General features: G+C 47.4%; 1 protein-coding gene across 1 annotated transcript in view; it reads left to right on the top strand.

Moving 5' to 3' along the window:
- The window catches only part of LOC124045389 (plexin-B3-like), a 623492-nt gene that overhangs the window by 51913 nt on the left and 547579 nt on the right, over positions 1 to 24000 (top strand). Inside the window, exons 13-16 of the mRNA XM_046364685.1 lie at positions 3572 to 3744; positions 14246 to 14397; positions 18704 to 18809; positions 21967 to 22103. Coding sequence (XP_046220641.1) covers positions 3572 to 3744; positions 14246 to 14397; positions 18704 to 18809; positions 21967 to 22103 — 568 coding nt within the window. The remainder of the gene's footprint in view (positions 1 to 3571; positions 3745 to 14245; positions 14398 to 18703; positions 18810 to 21966; positions 22104 to 24000) is intronic.

The following is a 24000-nucleotide window of genomic DNA, read 5'->3' as shown; positions in this document are numbered from 1 at the left end:
GTTGTGTTGTCCCACAGTGCAGCTATATGACCAGTTGTGTTGTGTTGTCTCACAGTGCAGCTATATGATCAGTTGTGTTGTGTTGTCCCACAGTGCAGCTATATGACCAGTTGTGTTGTGTTGTCCACAGTGCAGCTATATGACCAGTTGTGTTGTGTTGTCCACAGTGCAGCTATATGACCAGTTGTGTTGTGTTGTCCACAGTGCAGCTATATGACCAGTTGTGTTGTGTTGTCCACAGTGCAGCTATATGACCAGTTGTGTTGTCTCACAGTGCAGCTATATGACCAGTTGTGTTGTGTTGTCCCACAGTGCAGCTATATGACCAGTTGTGTTGTCCCACAGTGCAGCTATATGACCAGTTGTGTTGTCCACAGTGCAGCTATATGACCAGTTGTGTTGTCCACAGTGCAGCTATATGACCAGTTGTGTTGTCCCACAGTGCAGCTATATGACCAGTTGTGTTGTGTTGTCCACAGTGCAGCTATATGACCAGTTGTGTTGTCCACAGTGCAGCTATATGACCAGTTGTGTTGTGTTGTCTCACAGTGCAGCTATATGACCAGTTGTGTTGTCCACAGTGCAGCTATATGACCAGTTGTGTTGTGTTGTCCCACAGTGCAGCTATATGACCAGTTGTGTTGTGTTGTCCCACAGTGCAGCTATATGACCAGTTGTGTTGTCCACAGTGCAGCTATATGACCAGTTGTGTTGTCTCACAGTGCAGCTATATGACCAGTTGTGTTGTGTTGTCCCACAGTGCAGCTATATGACCAGTTGTGTTGTGTTGTCTCACAGTGCAGCTGTATGAACAGTTGTGTTGTCTCACAGTGCAGCTATATGACCAGTTGTGTTGTCCACAGTGCAGCTATATGACCAGTTGTGTTGTCTCACAGTGCAGCTATATGACCAGTTGTGTTGTCCACAGTGCAGCTATATGACCAGTTGTGTTGTGTTGTCCACAGTGCAGCTATATGACCAGTTGTGTTGTCTCACAGTGCAGCTATATGACCAGTTGTGTTGTCCCACAGTGCAGCTATATGACCAGTTGTGTTGTCCACAGTGCAGCTATATGACCAGTTGTGTTGTCCACAGTGCAGCTATATGACCAGTTGTGTTGTGTTGTCTCACAGTGCAGCTATATGACCAGTTGTGTTGTGTTGTCCCACAGTGCAGCTATATGACCAGTTGTGTTGTCCACAGTGCAGCTATATGACCAGTTGTGTTGTCTCACAGTGCAGCTATATGACCAGTTGTGTTGTGTTGTCCCACAGTGCAGCTATATGACCAGTTGTGTTGTCTCACAGTGCAGCTATATGACCAGTTGTGTTGTGTTGTCCCACAGTGCAGCTATATGACCAGTTGTGTTGTGTTGTCCCACAGTGCAGCTATATGACCAGTTGTGTTGTCCACAGTGCAGCTATATGACCAGTTGTGTTGTCTCACAGTGCAGCTATATGACCAGTTGTGTTGTGTTGTCCCACAGTGCAGCTATATGACCAGTTGTGTTGTGTTGTCCCACAGTGCAGCTATATGACCAGTTGTGTTGTCCACAGTGCAGCTATATGATCAGTTGTGTTGTGTTGTCCCACAGTGCAGCTATATGATCAGTTGTGTTGTGTTGTCTCACAGTGCAGCTATATGACCAGTTGTGTTGTGTTGTCCCACAGTGCAGCTATATGATCAGTTGTGTTGTGTTGTCCCACAGTGCAGCTATATGACCAGTTGTGTTGTCCACAGTGCAGCTATATGACCAGTTGTGTTGTGTTGTCCACAGTGCAGCTATATGACCAGTTGTGTTGTCCCACAGTGCAGCTATATGACCAGTTGTGTTGTGTTGTCTCACAGTGCAGCTATATGACCAGTTGTGTTGTGTTGTCCCACAGTGCAGCTATATGACCAGTTGTGTTGTGTTGTCCCACAGTGCAGCTATATGACCAGTTGTGTTGTGTTGTCTCACAGTGCAGCTATATGACCAGTTGTGTTGTGTTGTCCCACAGTGCAGCTATATGACCAGTTGTGTTGTGTTGTCCCACAGTGCAGCTATATGACCAGTTGTGTTGTGTTGTCTCACAGTGCAGCTATATGACCAGTTGTGTTGTGTTGTCCCACAGTGCAGCTATATGACCAGTTGTGTTGTGTTGTCCCACAGTGCAGCTATATGACCAGTTGTGTTGTGTTGTCCACAGTGCAGCTATATGACCAGTTGTGTTGTGTTGTCCACAGTGCAGCTATATGACCAGTTGTGTTGTGTTGTCCACAGTGCAGCTATATGACCAGTTGTGTTGTCCACAGTGCAGCTATATGATCAGTTGTGTTGTGTTGTCCCACAGTGCAGCTATATGATCAGTTGTGTTGTGTTGTCCCACAGTGCAGCTATATGACCAGTTGTGTTGTGTTGTCCCACAGTGCAGCTATATGACCAGTTGTGTTGTGTTGTCCACAGTGCAGCTATATGACCAGTTGTGTTGTGTTGTCCACAGTGCAGCTATATGACCAGTTGTGTTGTGTTGTCCACAGTGCAGCTATATGACCAGTTGTGTTGTGTTGTCCCACAGTGCAGCTATATGACCAGTTGTGTTGTGTTGTCCCACAGTGCAGCTATATGACCAGTTGTGTTGTGTTGTCCCACAGTGCAGCTATATGACCAGTTGTGTTGTGTTGTCCCACAGTGCAGCTATATGACCAGTTGTGTTGTGTTGTCCCACAGTGCAGCTATATGACCAGTTGTGTTGTGTTGTCCCACAGTGCAGCTATATGACCAGTTGTGTTGTGTTGTCCCACAGTGCAGCTATATGACCAGTTGTGTTGTGTTGTCCCACAGTGCAGCTATATGACCAGTTGTGTTGTGTTGTCCCACAGTGCAGCTATATGACCAGTTGTGTTGTGTTGTCCCACAGTGCAGCTATATGACCAGTTGTGTTGTGTTGTCTCACAGTGCAGCTATATGACCAGTTGTGTTGTGTTGTCCCACAGTGCAGCTATATGACCAGTTGTGTTGTGTTGTCTCACAGTGCAGCTATATGACCAGTTGTGTTGTGTTGTCCCACAGTGCAGCTATATGACCAGTTGTGTTGTGTTGTCCACAGTGCAGCTATATGACCAGTTGTGTTGTCCCACAGTGCAGCTATATGACCAGTTGTGTTGTGTTGTCCCACAGTGCAGCTATATGACCAGTTGTGTTGTCCACAGTGCAGCTATATGACCAGTTGTGTTGTCTCACAGTGCAGCTATATGACCAGTTGTGTTGTGTTGTCCCACAGTGCAGCTATATGACCAGTTGTGTTGTCCACAGTGCAGCTATATGACCAGTTGTGTTGTCCACAGTGCAGCTATATGACCAGTTGTGTTGTGTTGTCCACAGTGCAGCTATATGACCAGTTGTGTTGTGTTGTCCCACAGTGCAGCTATATGACCAGTTGTGTTGTCCACAGTGCAGCTATATGACCAGTTGTGTTGTCCCACAGTGCAGCTATATGACCAGTTGTGTTGTCTCACAGTGCAGCTATATGACCAGTTGTGTTGTGTTGTCTCACAGTGCAGCTATATGACCAGTTGTGTTGTCCCACAGTGCAGCTGTATGACTGTTCAGTGGGCCAGTCTGACTGTAGCCAGTGCAGAGCGGTGTCTTCAGGGTACGGCTGTGTCTGGTGTGGTGGAGAGACACCTGGCTGTGTCTACAATCTCTCCTGTACCAGCTCACCTGGGCCCGCTGACACCTGTCCCTCGCCTCAGATCACACAGGTACACACACATCGCTCTGAACATCACTGTCCTGTACCTGGGTTTATAAAGGTTGTTCTGGAATCAGGTTCATTAGGATCTGAGATGCTTTGTGAATATATATCTTCTAATGAAGGTTTTAGTGACAAAAACAACATTGAGACTTTAGTGACAAAAACAACATTGAGACTTTAGTGATACAAACAACATTGAGACTTTAGTGATACAAACAACATTGAGACTTTAGTGATACAAACAACATTGAGACTTTAGTGATACAAACAACATTGAGACTTTAGTGACACAAACAACATTGAGACTTTAGTGACAAAAACAACATTGAGACTTTAGTGACAAAAACAACATTGAGACTTTAGTGACAAAAACAACATTGAGATTTTAGTGACAAAAACAACGTTTTGACAGAAGTTTGTTCAACTCCTATACCATGTTGCTTTTGGATATTAGTAAAGCCCTTCTCCTGTTCTGTCCTCTCTGTTCTCTCTTCTCCTGTTCTCTCTTCTCCTGTTCTCTCTGTTCTGTCCTCTCTTCTCCTGTTCTGTCCTCTCTCTTCTCCTGTTCTGTCATCTCTCTTCTCTCTGTTCTGTCCTCTCTTCTCCTGTTCTGTCCTCTCTCTTCTCTCTGTTCTGTCCTCTCTTCTCCTGTTCTGTCCTCTCTCTTCTCCTGTTCTGTCATCTCTCTTCTCCTGTTCTGTCATCTCTCTTCTCCTGTTCTGTCATCTCTCTTCTCCTGTTCTGTCCTCTCTTCTCCTGTTCTGTCCTCTCTTCTCCTGTTCTGTCATCTCTCTTCTCCTGTTCTGTTCTCTCTGTTCTGTCCTCTCTTCTCCTGTTCTGTTCTCTCTTCTCCTGTTCTGTCCTCTCTTCTCCTGTTCTGTCATCTCTCTTCTCCTGTTCTGTCATCTCTCTTCTCCTGTTCTGTCCTCTCTGTTCTGTTCTCTCTGTTCTGTCATCTCTCTTCTCCTGTTCTCTCTGTTCTGTCCTCTCTTCTCCTGTTCTGTCCTCTCTCTTCTCCTGTTCTGTCATCTCTCTTCTCCTGTTCTCTCTGTTCTGTCCTCTCTTCTCCTGTTCTGTCATCTCTCTTCTCCTGTTCTGTCCTCTCTTCTCCTGTTCTGTCCTCTCTCTTCTCCTGTTCTCTCTGTTCTGTCCTCTCTTCTCCTGTTCTCTCTGTTCTGTCCTCTCTTCTCCTGTTCTGTTCTCTCTGTTCTGTCCTCTCTTCTCCTGTTCTGTTCTCTCTTCTCCTGTTCTGTCCTCTCTTCTCTCTGTTCTGTCCTCTCTTCTCCTGTTCTGTCATCTCTCTTCTCCTGTTCTGTCCTCTCTCTTCTCCTGTTCTGTCATCTCTCTTCTCCTGTTCTGTTCTCTCTCTTCTCTCTGTTCTGTCCTCTCTTCTCCTGTTCTGTCATCTCTCTTCTCCTGTTCTGTCCTCTCTCTTCTCCTGTTCTGTTCTCTCTTCTCCTGTTCTGTCCTCTCTCTTCTCCTGTTCTGTCCTCTCCTGTTCTGTCCTCTCTCTTCTCCTGTTCTCTCTGTTCTGTCCTCTCTTCTCCTGTTCTGTCCTCTCTGTTCTGTCCTCTCTGTTCTGTTCTCTCTGTTCTGTTCTCTCTTCTCCTGTTCTGTCCTCTCTGTTCTGTTCTCTCTTCTCCTGTTCTGTCCTCTCTTCTCCTGTTCTGTCCTCTCTCTTCTCCTGTTCTGTCCTCTCTGTTCTGTTCTCTCTGTTCTGTTCTCTCTTCTCCTGTTCTGTCCTCTCTGTTCTGTTCTCTCTTCTCCTGTTCTGTCCTCTCTTCTCCTGTTCTGTCCTCTCTCTTCTCCTGTTCTGTCCTCTCTGTTCTGTCCTCTCTCTTCTCCTGTTCTGTCCTCTCCTCTCCTGTTCTGTCCTCTCTGTTCTGTTCTCTCTTCTCCTGTTCTGTCCTCTCTCTTCTCCTGTTCTGTCCTCTCTGTTCTGTCCTCTCTCTTCTCCTGTTCTGTTCTCTCTTCTCCTGTTCTGTCCTCTCTGTTCTGTTCTCTCTTCTCCTGTTCTGTCCTCTCTGTTCTGTTCTCTCTTCTCCTGTTCTGTCCTCTCTGTTCTGTTCTCTCTTCTCCTGTTCTGTCCTCTCTGTTCTGTCCTCTCTGTTCTGTTCTCTCTTCTCCTGTTCTGTCCTCTCTGTTCTGTCCTCTCTTCTCCTGTTCTCTCTTCTCCTGTTCTGTCCTCTCTGTTCTGTCCTCTCTGTTCTGTTCTCTCTTCTCCTGTTCTGTTCTCTCTTCTCCTGTTCTGTCCTCTCTGTTCTGTCCTCTCTGTTCTGTTCTCTCTTCTCCTGTTCTGTTCTCTCTGCTCTCTCCTGTTCTGTTCTCTCTGCTCTCTCCTGTTCTGTTCTGTTCTCTCTGCTCTCTCCTGTTCTGTTCTGTTCTCTCTGCTCTCTCCTGTTCTGTTCTGTTCTCTCTGCTCTCTCCTGTTCTGTTCTCTCTGTTCTGTCCTCTCTTCTCCTGTTCTGTTCTCTCTTCTCCTGTTCTGTCCTCTCTGTTCTGTCCTCTCTGTTCTCTCCTCTCTGTTCTCTCCTCTCTGTTCTGTCCTCTCCTGTTCTGTTCTGTTCTCTCTGTTCTGTTCTCTCTGCTCTCTCCTGTTCTGTTCTGTTCTCTCTGTCCTCTCCTGTTCTGTTCTCTCTGTTCTGTTCTCTCCTGTTCTGTCCTCTCTGTTCTGTTCTCTCTGTTCTCTCCTGTTCTGTCCTCTCTTCTCCTGTTCTGTTCTCTCTTCTCCTGTTATGTTCTCTCTGTTCTGTTCTCTCTGTTCTCTCCTCTCTGTTCTGTCCTCTCCTGTTCTGTTCTCTCTTCTCCTGTTCTGTTCTCTCTTCTCCTGTTCTGTTCTCTCTTCTCCTGTTCTGTTCTCTCTTCTACTGTTCTGTTCTCTCCTGTTCTGTTCTCTCTGTTCTGTTCTCTCTGCTCTCTCCTGTTCTGTTCTCTCTGTTCTGTTCTCTGTTCTCTCCTGTTCTGTTCTCTCTGTCCTCTCTGTTCTGTTCTCTCTGTTCTGTTCTCTCTGTTCTCTCCTGTGCTGTTCTCTCTTCTCCTGTTCTGTTCTCCATGTTCTGTTCTCTCTGTTCTCACCTGTTCTGTTCTCCTCCTGTCTTCTCTTCTCCTGTTCTCTCTTCTTCTGTTCTGTTCTCTCTTCTCCTGTTCTGTCTTCTCTTCTCCTGTTCTGTTCTCTCTTCTCCTGTTCTGTCCTCTCTTCTCTCTGTTCTGTCATCTCTCTTCTCCTGTTCTGTCATCTCTCTTCTCCTGTTCTGTCATCTGTTCTGTCCTCTCTCTTCTCCTGTTCTGTCATCTCTCTTCTCCTGTTCTGTCCTCTCTCTTCTCCTGTTCTGTCATCTCTCTTCTCCTGTTCTGTTCTCTCTCTTCTCTCTGTTCTGTCCTCTCTTCTCCTGTTCTGTCATCTCTCTTCTCCTGTTCTGTCCTCTCTCTTCTCCTGTTCTGTCCTCTCCTGTTCTGTCCTCTCTCTTCTCCTGTTCTCTCTGTTCTGTCCTCTCTTCTCCTGTTCTGTCCTCTCTGTTCTGTTCTCTCTGTTCTGTTCTCTCTTCTCCTGTTCTGTCCTCTCTGTTCTGTTCTCTCTTCTCCTGTTCTGTTCTGTTCTGTCCTCTCTTCTCCTGTTCTCTCTGTTCTGTCCTCTCTTCTCCTGTTCTGTCCTCTCTGTTCTGTTCTCTCTGTTCTGTTCTCTCTTCTCCTGTTCTGTCCTCTCTTCTCCTGTTCTGTCCTCTCTCTTCTCCTGTTCTGTCCTCTCTGTTCTGTTCTCTCTGTTCTGTTCTCTCTTCTCCTGTTCTGTCCTCTCTGTTCTGTTCTCTCTTCTCCTGTTCTGTCCTCTCTGTTCTGTCCTCTCTCTTCTCCTGTTCTGTCCTCTCTTCTCCTGTTCTGTCCTCTCTCTTCTCCTGTTCTGTCCTCTCTGTTCTGTCCTCTCTTCTCCTGTTCTGTCCTCTCTTCTCCTGTTCTGTCCTCTCTGTTCTGTCCTCTCTGTTCTGTTCTCTCTGTTCTGTCCTCTCTCTTCTCCTGTTCTGTCCTCTCTGTTCTGTTCTCTCTTCTCCTGTTCTGTCCTCTCTGTTCTGTTCTCTCTTCTCCTGTTCTGTCCTCTCTGTCCTCTCTGTTCTGTTCTCTCTTCTCCTGTTCTGTCCTCTCTGTTCTGTTCTCTCTTCTCCTGTTCTGTCCTCTCTGTTCTGTCCTCTCTGTTCTGTCCTCCTGTTCTGTCATCTCTCTTCTCCTGTTCTGTCATCTCTGTTCTGTCATCTCTCTTCTCCTGTTCTGTCCTCTCTCTTCTCCTGTTCTGTCATCTCTCTTCTCCTGTTCTGTCCTCTCTCTTCTCCTGTTCTGTCATCTCTCTTCTCCTGTTCTGTTCTCTCTCTTCTCTCTGTTCTGTCCTCTCTTCTCCTGTTCTGTCATCTCTCTTCTCCTGTTCTGTCCTCTCTCTTCTCCTGTTCTGTCCTCTCCTGTTCTGTCCTCTCTCTTCTCCTGTTCTCTCTGTTCTGTCCTCTCTTCTCCTGTTCTGTCCTCTCTGTTCTGTTCTCTCTGTTCTGTTCTCTCTTCTCCTGTTCTGTCCTCTCTGTTCTGTTCTCTCTTCTCCTGTTCTGTCCTCTCCTGTTCTGTCCTCTCTCTTCTCCTGTTCTGTTCTGTCCTCTCTTCTCCTGTTCTGTCCTCTCTGTTCTGTTCTCTCTGTTCTGTTCTCTCTTCTCCTGTTCTGTCCTCTCTTCTCCTGTTCTGTCCTCTGTTCTGTCCTCTCTGTTCTGTTCTCTGTTCTGTTCTCTCTTCTCCTGTTCTGTCCTCTCTGTTCTGTTCTCTCTCTCCTGTTCTGTCCTCTCTGTTCTGTCCTCTCTCTTCTCCTGTTCTGTCCTCTCTCTCTGTTCTGTCCTCTCTCTTCTCCTGTTCTGTCCTCTCTGTTCTGTCCTCTCTCTTCTCCTGTTCTGTCCTCTCTTCTCCTGTTCTGTCCTCTCTGTTCTGTCCTCTCTGTTCTGTTCTCTCTGTTCTGTTCTCTCTTCTCCTGTTCTGTCCTCTCTGTTCTGTTCTCTCTTCTCCTGTTCTGTCCTCTCTTCTCCTGTTCTGTCCTCTCTCTTCTCCTGTTCTGTCCTCTCTGTTCTGTTCTCTCTGTTCTGTTCTCTCTTCTCCTGTTCTGTCCTCTCTGTTCTGTTCTCTCTTCTCCTGTTCTGTCCTCTCTTCTCCTGTTCTGTCCTCTCTCTTCTCCTGTTCTGTCCTCTCTGTTCTGTCCTCTCTCTTCTCCTGTTCTGTCCTCTCTTCTCCTGTTCTGTCCTCTCCTGTTCTGTCCTCTCTGTTCTGTTCTCTCTTCTCCTGTTCTGTCCTCTCTCTTCTCCTGTTCTGTCCTCTCTGTTCTGTCCTCTCTTCTCCTGTTCTGTTCTCTCTTCTCCTGTTCTGTCCTCTCTGTTCTGTTCTCTCTTCTCCTGTTCTGTCCTCTCTGTTCTGTTCTCTCTTCTCCTGTTCTGTCCTCTCTGTTCTGTTCTCTCTTCTCCTGTTCTGTCCTCTCTGTTCTGTCCTCTCTGTTCTGTTCTCTCTTCTCCTGTTCTGTCCTCTCTGTTCTGTCCTCTCTTCTCCTGTTCTCTCTTCTCCTGTTCTGTCCTCTCTGTTCTGTCCTCTCTGTTCTGTTCTCTCTTCTCCTGTTCTGTTCTCTTTCTCCTGTTCTGTCCTCTCTGTTCTGTCCTCTCTGTTCTGTTCTCTCTTCTCCTGTTCTGTTCTCTCTGCTCTCTCCTGTTCTGTTCTGTTCTCTGTTCTCCTGTTCTGTTCTGTTCTCTCTGCTCTCTCCTGTTCTGTTCTGTTCTCTCTGCTCTCTCTGTTCTGTTCTGTTCTGTCTCTCCTGTTCTGTTCTCTCTGTTCTGTCCTCTCTTCTCCTGTTCTGTTCTCTCTTCTCCTGTTCTGTCCTCTCTGTTCTGTCCTCTCTGTTCTCTCCTCTCTGTTCTCTCCTCTCTGTTCTGTCCTCTCCTGTTCTGTTCTGTTCTCTCTGTTCTGTTCTCTCTGCTCTCTCCTGTTCTGTTCTGTTCTCTCTGTCCTCTCCTGTTCTGTTCTCTCTGTTCTGTTCTCTCCTGTTCTGTCCTCTCTGTTCTGTTCTCTCTGTTCTCTCCTGTTCTGTCCTCTCTTCTCCTGTTCTGTTCTCTCTTCTCCTGTTATGTTCTCTCTGTTCTGTTCTCTCTGTTCTCTCCTCTCTGTTCTGTCCTCTCCTGTTCTGTTCTCTCTTCTCCTGTTCTGTTCTCTCTTCTCCTGTTCTGTTCTCTCTTCTCCTGTTCTGTTCTCTCTTCTACTGTTCTGTTCTCTCCTGTTCTGTTCTCTCTGTTCTGTTCTCTCTGCTCTCTCCTGTTCTGTTCTCTCTGTTCTGTTCTCTCTGTTCTCTCCTGTTCTGTTCTCTCTGTCCTCTCTGTTCTGTTCTCTCTGTTCTGTTCTCTCTGTTCTCTCCTGTGCTGTTCTCTCTTCTCCTGTTCTGTTCTCCATGTTCTGTTCTCTCTGTTCTCACCTGTTCTGTTCTCCTCCTGTCTTCTCTTCTCCTGTTCTCTCTTCTTCTGTTCTGTTCTCTCTTCTCCTGTTCTGTCTTCTCTTCTCCTGTTCTGTTCTCTCTTCTCCTGTTCTGTCCTCTCTTCTCTCTGTTCTGTCATCTCTCTTCTCCTGTTCTGTCATCTCTCTTCTCCTGTTCTGTCATCTCTCTTCTCCTGTTCTGTCCTCTCTCTTCTCCTGTTCTGTCATCTCTCTTCTCCTGTTCTGTCCTCTCTCTTCTCCTGTTCTGTCATCTCTCTTCTCCTGTTCTGTTCTCTCTCTTCTCTCTGTTCTGTCCTCTCTTCTCCTGTTCTGTCATCTCTCTTCTCCTGTTCTGTCCTCTCTCTTCTCCTGTTCTGTCCTCTCCTGTTCTGTCCTCTCTCTTCTCCTGTTCTCTCTGTTCTGTCCTCTCTTCTCCTGTTCTGTCCTCTCTGTTCTGTTCTCTCTGTTCTGTTCTCTCTTCTCCTGTTCTGTCCTCTCTGTTCTGTTCTCTCTTCTCCTGTTCTGTCCTCTCCTGTTCTGTCCTCTCTCTTCTCCTGTTCTCTCTGTTCTGTCCTCTCTTCTCCTGTTCTGTCCTCTCTGTTCTGTTCTCTCTGTTCTGTTCTCTCTTCTCCTGTTCTGTCCTCTCTTCTCCTGTTCTGTCCTCTCTCTTCTCCTGTTCTGTCCTCTCTGTTCTGTTCTCTCTGTTCTGTTCTCTCTTCTCCTGTTCTGTCCTCTCTGTTCTGTTCTCTCTTCTCCTGTTCTGTCCTCTCTGTTCTGTCCTCTCTCTTCTCCTGTTCTGTCCTCTCTTCTCCTGTTCTGTCCTCTCTCTTCTCCTGTTCTGTCCTCTCTGTTCTGTCCTCTCTCTTCTCCTGTTCTGTCCTCTCTTCTCCTGTTCTGTCCTCTCCTGTTCTGTCCTCTCTGTTCTGTTCTCTCTGTTCTGTTCTCTCTTCTCCTGTTCTGTCCTCTCTGTTCTGTTCTCTCTTCTCCTGTTCTGTCCTCTCTGTTCTGTTCTCTCTTCTCCTGTTCTGTCCTCTCTGTTCTGTCCTCTCTGTTCTGTTCTCTCTTCTCCTGTTCTGTCCTCTCTGTTCTGTTCTCTCTTCTCCTGTTCTGTCCTCTCTGTTCTGTCCTCTCTGTTCTGTCCTCTCTGTTCTGTCATCTCTCTTCTCCTGTTCTGTCATCTCTCTTCTCCTGTTCTGTCATCTCTCTTCTCCTGTTCTGTCCTCTCTCTTCTCCTGTTCTGTCATCTCTCTTCTCCTGTTCTGTCCTCTCTCTTCTCCTGTTCTGTCATCTCTCTTCTCCTGTTCTGTTCTCTCTCTTCTCTCTGTTCTGTCCTCTCTTCTCCTGTTCTGTCATCTCTCTTCTCCTGTTCTGTCCTCTCTCTTCTCCTGTTCTGTCCTCTCCTGTTCTGTCCTCTCTCTTCTCCTGTTCTCTCTGTTCTGTCCTCTCTTCTCCTGTTCTGTCCTCTCTGTTCTGTTCTCTCTGTTCTGTTCTCTTCTCCTGTTCTGTCCTCTCTGTTCTGTTCTCTCTTCTCCTGTTCTGTCCTCTCTGTTCTGTCCTCTCTTTCTCCTGTTCTGTTCCTCTCTTCTCCTGTTCTGTCCTCTGTTCTCTCTGTTCTGTTCTCTCTTCTCCTGTTCTGTCCTCTGTTCTGTCCTCTCTCTTCTCCTGTTCTGTCCTCTCTGTTCTGTTCCTGTTCTGTTCTCTCTCTCCTGTTCTGTCCTCTCTGTTCTCTCTTCTGTTCTGTCCTCTCTGTTCTGTCCTCTCTGTTCTGTCCTCTCTGTTCTGTCCTCTCTCTTCTCCTGTTCTGTCCTCTCTGTTCTGTCCTCTCTCTTCTCCTGTTCTGTCCTCTCTTCTCCTGTTCTGTCCTCTCCTGTTCTGTCCTCTCTGTTCTGTTCTCTCTGTTCTGTTCTCTCTTCTCCTGTTCTGTCCTCTCTGTTCTGTTCTCTCTTCTCCTGTTCTGTCCTCTCTGTTCTGTTCTCTCTTCTCCTGTTCTGTCCTCTCTGTTCTGTCCTCTCTGTTCTGTTCTCTCTTCTCCTGTTCTGTCCTCTCTGTTCTGTTCTCTCTTCTCCTGTTCTGTCCTCTCTGTTCTGTCCTCTCTGTTCTGTCCTCTCTGTTCTGTTCTCTCTTCTCCTGTTCTGTCCTCTCTGTTCTGTTCTCTCTTCTCCTGTTCTGTCCTCTCTGTTCTGTCCTCTCTGTTCTGTCCTCTCTGTTCTGTCCTCTCTGTTCTGTTCTCTCTTCTCCTGTTCTGTTCTCTCTGCTCTCTCCTGTTCTGTTCTGTTCTCTCTGCTCTCTCCTGTTCTGTTCTGTTCTCTCTGCTCTCTCCTGTTCTGTTCTGTTCTCTCTGCTCTCTCCTGTTCTGTTCTGTTCTCTCTGCTCTCTCCTGTTCTGTTCTCTCTGTTCTGTCCTCTCCTGTTCTGTTCTCTCTGTTCTGTCCTCTCTTCTCCTGTTCTGTTCTCTCTTCTCCTGTTCTGTCCTCTCTGTTCTGTCCTCTCTGTTCTCTCCTCTCTGTTCTCTCCTCTCTGTTCTCTCCTCTCTGTTCTGTCCTCTCCTGTTCTGTTCTGTTCTCTCTGTTCTGTTCTCTCTGCTCTCTCCTGTTCTGTTCTGTTCTCTCTGTCCTCTCCTGTTCTGTTCTCTCTGTTCTGTTCTCTCCTGTTCTGTCCTCTCTGTTCTGTTCTCTCTGTTCTCTCCTGTTCTGTTCTCTCTGTCCTCTCTGTTCTGTCCTCTCTTCTCCTGTTCTGTTCTCTCTTCTCCTGTTATGTTCTCTCTGTTCTGTTCTCTCTGTTCTCTCCTCTCTGTTCTGTCCTCTCCTGTTCTGTTCTCTCTTCTCCTGTTCTGTTCTCTCTTCTCCTGTTCTGTTCTCTCTTCTCCTGTTCTGTTCTCTCTTCTCCTGTTATGTTCTCTCTGTTCTGTTCTCTCTGTTCTCTCCTCTCTGTTCTGTCCTCTCCTGTTCTGTTCTCTCTTCTCCTGTTCTGTTCTCTCTTCTCCTGTTCTGTTCTCTCTTCTCCTGTTCTGTTCTCTCTTCTACTGTTCTGTTCTCTCCTGTTCTGTTCTCTCTGTTCTGTTCTCTCTGCTCTCTCCTGTTCTGTTCTCTCTGTTCTGTTCTCTCTGTTCTCTCCTGTTCTGTTCTCTCTGTCCTCTCTGTTCTGTTCTCTCTGTTCTGTTCTCTCTGTTCTCTCCTGTGCTGTTCTCTCTTCTCCTGTTCTGTTCTCCATGTTCTGTTCTCTCTGTTCTCACCTGTTCTGTTCTCCTCCTGTCTTCTCTTCTCCTGTTCTCTCTTCTTCTGTTCTGTTCTCTCTTCTCCTGTTCTGTCTTCTCTTCTCCTGTTCTGTTCTCTCTTCTCCTGTTCTGTCCTCTCCTATTTTGTCCTCTCTGTTCTGTCCTCTCTGTTCTGTCCTCTCTGTTCTGTCCTCTCTCTTCTCCTGTTCTGTCCTCTCTCTTCTCCTGTTCTGTCCTCTCTCTTCTCCTGTTCTGTCCTCTCTTCTCCTGTTCTGTCATCTCTCTTCTCCTGTTCTGTCATCTCTCTTCTCCTGTTCTGTCATCTCTCTTCTCCTGTTCTGTCCTCTCTCTTCTCCTGTTCTGTCCTCTCCTGTTCTGTCCTCTCTCTTCTCCTGTTCTGTCATCTCTCTTCTCCTGTTCTGTCATCTCTCTTCTCCTGTTCTGTCATCTCTCTTCTCCTGTTCTGTCCTCTCTTCTCCTGTTCTGTTCTCTCCTGTTCTGTCCTCTCTCTTCTCCTGTTCTGTCATCTCTCTTCTCCTGTTCTGTTCTCTCTTCTCCTGTTCTGTTCTCTCTTCTCCTGTTCTGTCCTCTCCTGTTCTGTCCTCTCTTCTCCTGTTCTGTCCTCTCCTGTTCTGTCCTCTCCTGTTCTGTCCTCTCCTGTTCTGTTCTCTCTTCTCCTGTTCTGTCCTCTCCTGTCTTGTTCTGTCCTCTCCTGTCTTGTTCTCTCTTGTTCTGTCCTCTCTTGTCCTGTCTTGTCCTCTCCTGGTCTGTCCTCTCCTGGTCTGTCCTCTCCTGGTCTGTCCTGTTCTGTCCCGTTTTGTCCCTGTCAGATCCAGCCAGTGACTGGTCCGGTGGAGGGAGGTGTTCTGATCACCATCCGTGGGTCCAACCTGGGGATGCAGTACCAGGACATCCAGGGAGGAGTGACTGTAGCTGGGGTCAGCTGCCTGCCTCAGTCCCATGGATACCTCATCTCTACCAGGTAATTCCACTATGTCTGCCTCTGCCTCTGCCTCTGTCTCTGTCTGTGTCTGTGTCTGTGCCTGCCTGCCTGCCTGCCTGCCTGCCTGCCTGCCTGCCTGCCTGCCTGCCTGCCTGCCTGCCTGCCTCGCTAGACACAACAAAATATTTGATTTGATTTGACTAGCAGGCTAGCCACAACAAAATACATTTGATTTGATTTGACTAGCATGTTAGCCACAACAGTCGACTAGCAGGCTAGCCACAACAGTCGACTAGCAGGCTAGCCACAACAGTCGACTAGCAGGCTAGCCACAACAGTCGACTAGCAGGCTAGCCACAACAGTCGACTAGCAGGCTAGCCACAACAGTCGACTAGCAGGCTAGCCACAACAGTCGACCAGCTGGCTAGCCACAACAGTCGACTAGCAGTCGACTAGCTGAATCCGGCGCCGACAGAGATGGCCGCCTCGCTTCGCGTTCCTAGGAAACTATGCAGTTTTTTGTTTTTTTACGTGTTATTTCTTACATTAGTACCCCAGGTCATCTTAGGTTTCATTACATACAGTCGAGAAGAACTACTGAATATAAGATCAGCGTCAACTCACCATCAGTACGACCAAGAATATGTTTTCCGCGACGCGGATCCTGTGTTCTGCCTTACAAACAGGTCAACGGAATTGATTCCATGCAGCGACCCCAAAAAACGACTTCGTAAAAGAGGGAACCGTAGCGGTCTTCTGGTCAGACTCCGGACACGGGCACATCGAGCACCACTCCCTAGCATTCTTCTTGCCAATGTCCAGTCTCTTGACAACAAGGTTGATGAAATCCGAGCAAGGGTAGCATTCCAGAGGGACATCAGAGACTGTAACGTTCTCTGCTTCACGGAAACATGGCTCACTGGAGAGACGCAATCCGGGGCGGTGCAGCCAACGGGTTTCTCCACGCATCGCGCAGACAGAAACAAACATCTTTCTGGTAAGAAGAGGGGCGGGGGCGTATGCCTCATGACTAACAAGACGTGGTGTGATGAAAGAAACATACAGGAACTCAAGTCCTTCTGTTCACCTGACTTAGATTTCCTCACAATCAAATGTCGACCGCATTATCTACCAAGAGAATTCTCTTCGATTATAATCACAGCCGTATATATATCCCCCCCCAAGCAGACACATCGATGGCTCTGAACGAACTTTATTTAACTCTTTGCAAACTGGAAACCATTTATCCTGAGGCTGCATTCATTGTAGCTGGGGATTTTAACAAAGCTAATCTGAAAACAAGACTCCCTAAATTTTATCAGCATATCGATTGCGCAACCAGGGGTGGTAAAACCTTGGATCATTGTTACTATAATTTCCGCGACGCATATAAGGCCCTGCCCCGCCCTCCTTTCGGACCAACTCCAATTTGCTTACCGCCCAAATAGGTCCACAGACGATGCAATCTCAACCACACTGCACACTGCCCTAACCCACCTGGACAAGAGGAATACCTATGTGAGAATGCTGTTCATCGACTACAGCTCGGCATTCAACACCATAGTACACTCCAAGCTCGACCTCAAGCTCGAGACCCTGGGTCTCGAACCCGCCCTGTGCAACTGAGTACTGGACTTCCTGACGGGCCGCCCCCAGGTGGTGAGGGTAGGCAACATCTCCTCCCCGCTGATCCTCAACACGGGGGCCCCACAAGGGTGCGTTCTGAGCCCTCTCCTGTACTCCCTGTTCACCCACGACTGCGTGGCCACGCACGCCTCCAACTCAATCATCAAGTTTGCGGACGACACAACAGTGGTAGGCTTACTTACCAACAACGACGAGACGGCCTACAGGGAGGAGGTGAGGGCCCTCGGAGTGTGGTGTCAGGAAAATAACCTCACACTCAACGTCAACAAAACTAAGGAGATGATTGTGGACTTCAGGAAACAGCAGAGGGAACAACCCCCTATCCACATCGATGGAACAGTAGTGGAGAGGGTAGCTAGTTTTAAGTTCCTCGGCATACACATCACAGACAAACTGAATTGGTCCACTCACACTGACAGCGTTGTGAAGAAGGCGCAGCAGCGCCTCTTCAACCTCAGGAGGCTGAAGAAATTTGGCTTGTCACCAAAAGCACTCACAAAACTTCTACAGATGCACAATCGAGAGCATCCTGGCGGGCTGTATCACCGCCTGGTACGGCAACTGCTCCGCCCTCAACCGTAAGGCTCTCCAGAGGGTAGTGAGGTCTGCACAACGCATCACCAGGGGCAAACTACCTGCCCTCCAGGACACCTACACCACCCGATGTTACAGGAAGGTCATAAAGATCATCAAGGACATCAACCACCCGAGCCACTGCCTGTTCACCCCGCTATCATCCATAAGGCGAGGTCAGTACAGGTGCATCAAAGCTGGGACCGAGAGACTGAAAAACAGCTTCTATCTCAAGGCCATCAGACTGTTAAACAGCCACCACTAACATTGAGTGGCTGCTGCCAACACACTGTCATTGACACAGACCCAACTCCAGCCACTTTAATAATGGGAATTGATGGAAATGATGTAAATATATCACTAGCCACTTTAAACAATGCTACCTTATATGTTACTTACCCTACATTATTCATCTCATATGCATATGTATATACTGTACTCTACAACATCGACTGCATCCTTATGTAATACATGTATCACTAGCCACTTTAACTATGCCACTTTGTTTACTTTGTCTACACACTCATCTCATATGTATATACTGTACTCGATACCATCTACTGTATGCTGCTCTGTACCATCACTCATTCATATATCCTTATGTACATGTTCCTTATCCCCTTACACTGTGTATAAGACAGTAGTTTTGGAATTGTTAGTTAGATTACTTGTTGGTTATCACTGCATTGTCGGAACTAGAAGCACAAGCATTTCGCTACACTCGCATTAACATCTGCTAACCATGTGACCATTAACATCTGCTAACCATGTGACCATTAACATCTGCTAACCATGTGACCATTAACATCTGCTAACCATGTGACCATTAACATCTGCTAACCATGTGACCATTAACATCTGCTAACCATGTGTATGTGACAAATAAAAATTTATTTGATTTAGACAGCTGTTTAGATTTTAACACTCATTTCACTCATTTGTTTGTAAATAATGAACAAACTACCAAATGTTGTTGTCAACAGAGTATATAATCATATCTTACAGAGCAGCAAACAAGCAATAAGATATATCAAATAACAGTCGAAAAATATCAAATAACGTTCGAAAAATATCAAATAACGGTCGAAAAATATCAAATAACAGTCGAAAAATGTCAAATAACGGTCGAAAAACCACTTGAGGGCAAATATCAGATTTGACCGTTCAGACACAAGGTGCATGGCCAGGGATCGGATTTGACCGTTCAGACACAAGGTGCATGGCCAGGGATCAGATTTGACCGTTCAGACACAAGGTGCATGGCCAGGGATCGGATTTGACCGTTCAGACACAAGGTGCATGGCCAGGAATCAGATTTGACCGTTCAGACACAAGGTGCATGGCCAGGGATCGGATTTGACCGTTCAGACACAAGGTGCATGGCCAGGAATCAGATTTGACCGTTCAGACACAAGGTGCATGGCCAGGAATCAGATTTGACCGTTCAGACACAAGGTGCATGGCCAGGGATCAGATTTGACCGTTCAGACACAAGGTGCATGGCCAGGGATCGGATTTGACCGTTCAGACACAAGGTGCATGGCCAGGAATCAGATTTGACCGTTCAGACACAAGGTGCATAGCCAGGGATCAGATTTGACCGTTCAGACACAAGGTGCATGGCCAGGAATCAGATTTGACCGTTCAGACACAAGGTGCATGGCCAGGGATCGGATTTGACCGTTCAGACACAAGGTGCATGGCCAGGAATCAGATTTGACCGTTCAGACACAAGGTGCATAGCCAGGGATCAGATTTGACCGTTCAGACACAAGGTGCATGGCCAGGAATCAGATTTGACCGTTCAGACACAAGGTGCATGGCCAGGAATCAGATTTGACCGTTCAGACACAAGGTGCATAGCCAGGGATCAGATTTGACCGTTCAGACTGCAGGAAACAGGTTCCAGTCGGTTATATATGTTTTTTATTTGAGTCAATTGGAACATGAACAGTCTACAAGTGTGTGTGTGTGTGTGTGTGTGTGTGTGTGTGTGTGTGTGTGTGTGTGTGTGTGTGTGTGTGTGTGTGTGTGTGTGTGTGTGTGTGTGTGTGTGTGTGTGTGTGTGTGTGTGTGTGTGTGTGTGTGTGTGTGTGTGTGTGTGTGTGTGTGTGTGTGTTCCAGGATAGTGTGTGAGCTCCAGCCCAGTAAACAGGAGACAGAGGGACCAGTCATTGTTTCCGTGAGAGACTCAGAACCAGGACAGTCTCTGCAGATATTCACCTACCAGGTATGTAACACACACATATACTCACTCACTCACTTCACGGGGCAAAAACCCTGTGCTAACCTGGAGCGCGAGTACATGACATTACAACGCTGCTTCCTAACGTTTTACCACAGATGTCTGGAGCTGATACTGTTGTAGTCCACGTGGGATCATATGACATTAGGAGGGTTAGCTTGAAACTGATGAAAATGTATTTTAAAGAACTGATTCTAGCTCTGAAAGATTACAAAAAGCAATTATTTCAGGCCCAGTACCATCGCTGGCTGTGAAAGATTCAGCCCCTTTCTGCCCTCCCCTCTCTGCCCTCCCCTCTCTGCCCTCCCCTTTCTGCCCTCCCCTTTCTGCCCTCCCCTCTCTGCCCTCCCCTCTCTGCCATCCCCTCTCTGCCCTCCCCTTTCTGCCCTCCCCTCTCTGCCCTCCCCTTTCTGCCCTCCCCTTTCTGCCCTCCCCTCTCTGCCCTCCCCTCTCTGCCCTCCCCTCTCTGCCCTCCCCTCTCTGCCCTCCCCTTTCTGCCCTCCCCTCTCTGCCCTCCCCTCTCTGCCCTCCCCTTTCTGCCCTCCCCTCTCTGCCCTCCCCTCTCTGCCCTCCCCTCTCTGCCCTCCCCTTTCTGCCCTCCCCTTCTCTGCCCTCCCCTCTCTGCCATCCCCTCTCTGCCCTCCCCTTCTCTGCCCTCCCCTTCTCTGCCCTCCCCTTTCTGCCCTCCCCTTTCTGCCCTCCCCTTTCTGCCCTCCCCTCTCTGCCCTCCCCTCTCTGCCATCCCCTCTCTGCCCTCCCCTTTCTGCCCTCCCCTCTCTGCCTTCCCCTTTCTGCCCTCCCCTTTCTGCCCTCCCCTTTCTGCCCTCCCCTTTCTGCCCTCCCCTCTCTGCCCTCCCCTCTCTGCCCTCCCCTCTCTGCCCTCCCCTTTCTGCCCTCCCCTCTCTGCCTTCCCCTTTCTGCCCTCCCCTTTCTGCCCTCCCCTTTCTGCCCTCCCCTCTCTGCCCTCCCCTCTCTGCCCTCCCCTCTCTGCCCTCCCCTTTCTGCCCTCCCCTCTCTGCCCTCCCCTTTCTGCCCTCCCCTTTCTGCCCTCCCCTCTCTGCCCTCCCCTCTCTGCCCTCCCCTTTCTGCCCTCCCCTTCTCTGCCCTCCCCTCTCTGCCATCCCCTTCTCTGCCCTCCCCTTCTCTGCCCTCCCCTTTCTGCCCTCCCCTTTCTGCCCTCCCCTTTCTGCCCTCCCCTCTCTGCCCTCCCCTCTCTGCCATCCCCTCTCTGCCATCCCCTCTCTGCCCTCCCCTCTCTGCCATCCCCTCTCTGCCCTCCCCTTCTCAAATTTCGTAAAGGAAAACGGCCCTGGCGGGTGGAACACATATGACAGCTTGTTACACAAAAGAAAAGGGGCTGGGTTTGAGTGAAAGAGTGGGAAGACTGAGGACCAAAGGAAGAAGCTGTGCTATCATAAATACAGTATCTTATGCATTAATTCAGCCATGCTATCATAAATACAGTATCTGCATTAATTCAGCATTCTAAATTATCGCCTATTTGGAAAAGGAAAATGCAATAAATATTTAGTCTGAGCTGCGCTTCAGTAGGTTGGTGGTAGATGGAAGACCGTGTTGCCAAACCGAGTCATCTGTCCTTTGAAGAATGTCTCTGGTGGTCAATTATACGTTGTAGTAACGTCGTTGGGTGTCATTGGCTGTCTGTTCCCTCGTTTGCAGCAGCTGTTGCTAACTCAACGGCGAGGAGGTATCACTTCTCTAGTGAATAAGAGTTCAAAGTTCATACCATTCGCAACCACAGCTCATGCTGATGTTCTGTAGTTATTATCTGAACCATTCTGACATCGGACCGTCGTCCTCACGTCCTCGGAACAGGAAGTTATGTTGTCGTCAAGGGATTAGATAGGAAGGGAGAGGAGGGCGTGTTAGAAAGGTTTTATAGCCCATGTCCCTTCACAGGGGCGGGCCACCACTGATTATGAAAACCCAAATGTCACATTTTAGAAGCTAGAGACTGGCCCATAGGGACTGTCCCATAGGGACTGTCCCATAGAGACTGGCCAATAGGGACTGGCCAATAGGGACTGGCCAATAGGGACTGGCCCATAGAGACTGGCCCATAGGGACTGGCCCATAGGGACTTGCCCAATAAGGACTGGCCAATAAGGACTGGCCAATAAGGACTGGCCAATAGGGACTGGCCCATAAGGACTGGCCCATAGGGACTGGCCCATAGAGACTGGCCCATAGAGACTGGCCCATAGAGACTGGCCCATAAGGACTGGCCAATATAGACTGTCCCATAGAGACTGGCCCATAGAGACTGGCCCATAGGGACTGGCCCATAAGGACTGACCAATAAGGACTGGCCCATAGAGACTGGCCCATAGGGACTGGCCAATAGGGACTGGCCCATAGAGACTGGCCCATAGGGACTGGCCCATAGGGACTGGCCCATAGGGACTGGCCCATAGGGACTGGCCCATAAGGACTGGCCCATAGGGACTGGCCAATAAGGACTGGCCAATAGGGACTGGCCCATAAGGACTGGCCCATAGGGACTGGCCCATAGGGACTGGCCCATAGAGACTGGCCCATAGAGACTGGCCCATAGAGACTGGCCCATAGAGACTGGCCCATAGAGACTGGCCCATAGAGACTGGCCCATAGGGACTGGCCCATAGGGACTGGCCCATAAGGACTGGCCAATAGGGACTGGCCCATAGAGACTGGCCCATAGAGACTGGCCCATAGAGACTGGCCCATAGAGACTGGCCCATAGAGACTGGCCCATAGAGACTGGCCCATAGAGACCGGCCCATAGTTTCTACCCTCAGACCACCAGACTGCTGAATAGCCACTTATTTAACTTAGTCCTGTTGGAGCTCGGAGCCTAAGATTTTCACTGTACCCTGAAATCACACCTAGAACCCTGTACACGTGACCATTAAACACATGTGAATCTGACCCCCAGTTGACTGCTATTGTCCCTGATAAGGGCCCTGTATCAGGAGGCACCAGCCTGACCGCTATGGTTCGATACTACAGTATAAACATGTCTCCCTCTGTGTAGGACCCCCAGTTGACTGCTATTGTCCCTGATAAGGGCCCTGTATCAGGAGGCACCAGCCTGACCGCTATGGTTCGATACTACAGTATAAACATGTCTCCCTCTGTGTAGGACCCCCAGTTGACTGCTATTGTCCCTGATAAGGGCCCTGTATCAGGAGGCACCAGCCTGACAGTCCAGGGGACTCGGCTACTAACGGGACAGAGGAAGGACCTGACTGCATACGTGGGACAACAACCCTGCTACATGTAAATACATCTACTATTACAACAACCCTGCTACATGTAAATACATCTACTATTACAACAACCCTGCTACATGTAAATACATCTACTATTACAACAACCCTGCTACATGTAAATACATCTACTATTACAACAACCCTGCTACATGTAAATACATCTACTATTACAACAACCCTGCTACATGTAAATACATCTACTATTACAACAACCCTGCTACATGTAAATACATCTACTATTACAACAACCCTGCTACATGTAAATACATCTACTATTACAACAACCCTGCTACATGTAAATACATCTACTATTACAACAACCCTGCTACATGTAAATACATCTACTATTACAACAACCCTGCTACATGTAAATACATCTACTATTACAACAACCCTACTACATGTAAATACATCTACTATTACAACAACCCTGCTACATGTAAATACATCTACTATTACAACAACCCTGCTACATGTAAATACATCTACTATTACAACAACCCTGCTACATGTAAATACATCTACTATTACAACAACCCTGCTACATGTAAATACATCTACCATTACAACAACCCTGCTACATGTAAATACATCTACCATTACAACAACCCTGCTACATGTAAATACATCTACTATTACAACAACCCTGCTACATGTAAATACATCTACTATTACAACAACCCTGCTACATGTAAATACATCTACTATTACAACAACCCTGCTACATGTAAATACATCTACTATTACAACAACCCTGCTACATGTAAATACATCTACTATTACAACAACCCTGCTCCATGTAAATACATCTACTATTACAACAACCCTGCTCCATGTAAATACATCTACTATTACAACAACCCTGCTACATGTAAATACATCTACTATTACAACAACCCTGCTACATGTAAATACATCTACTATTACAACAACCCTGCTCCATGTAAATACATCTACTATTACAACAACCCTGCTACATGTAAATACATCTATTATTACAACAACCCTGCTACATGTAAATACATCTACTATTACAACAACCCTGCTACATGTAAATACATCTACTATTACAACAACCCTGCTACATGTAAATACATCTACTATTACAACAACCCTGCTACATGTAAATACATCTACAACAACCCTGCTCCATGTAAATACATCTACTATTACAACAACCCTGCTCCATGTAAATACATCTACTATTACAACAACCCTGCTCCATGTAAATACATCTACTATTACAACAACCCTGCTACATGTAAATACATCTACTATTACAACAACCCTGCTACATGTAAATACATCTACTATTACAACAACCCTGCTACATGTAAATACATCTACTATTACAACAACCCTGCTACATGTAAATACATCTACAACAACCCTGCTCCATGTAAATACATCTACTATTACAACAACCCTGCTCCATGTAAATACATCTACAACAACCCTGCTCCATGTAAATACATCTACTATTACAACAACCCTGCTCCATGTAAATACATCTACTATTACAACAACCCTGCTACATGTAAATACATCTACTATTACAACAACCCTGCTACATGTAAATACATCTACTATTACAACAACCCTGCTACATGTAAATACATCTACTATTACAACAACCCTGCTACATGTAAATACATCTACTATTACAACAACCCTGCTACATGTAAATACATCTACTATTACAACAACCCTGCTCCATGTAAATACATCTACTATTACAACAACCCTGCTACATGTAAATACATCTACTATTACAACAACCCTGCTACATGTAAGCCCTGCTACAATATCTGCTTTATCTGTCTGTCTGTCTGTCTGTCTGTCTGTCTGTCTGTCTGTCTGTCTGTCTGTCTGTCTGTCTGTCCCCCCCACTCGCACACAATAAC

This window comes from Oncorhynchus gorbuscha, linkage group LG10, assembly GCF_021184085.1.
Source record: "Oncorhynchus gorbuscha isolate QuinsamMale2020 ecotype Even-year linkage group LG10, OgorEven_v1.0, whole genome shotgun sequence".
NCBI classification, from domain to species: Eukaryota; Metazoa; Chordata; class Actinopteri; order Salmoniformes; family Salmonidae; genus Oncorhynchus; species Oncorhynchus gorbuscha.
The sequence above is the reverse complement of the archived record's forward strand: the minus strand, read 5'-3'. Positions and strand labels throughout refer to the sequence as shown.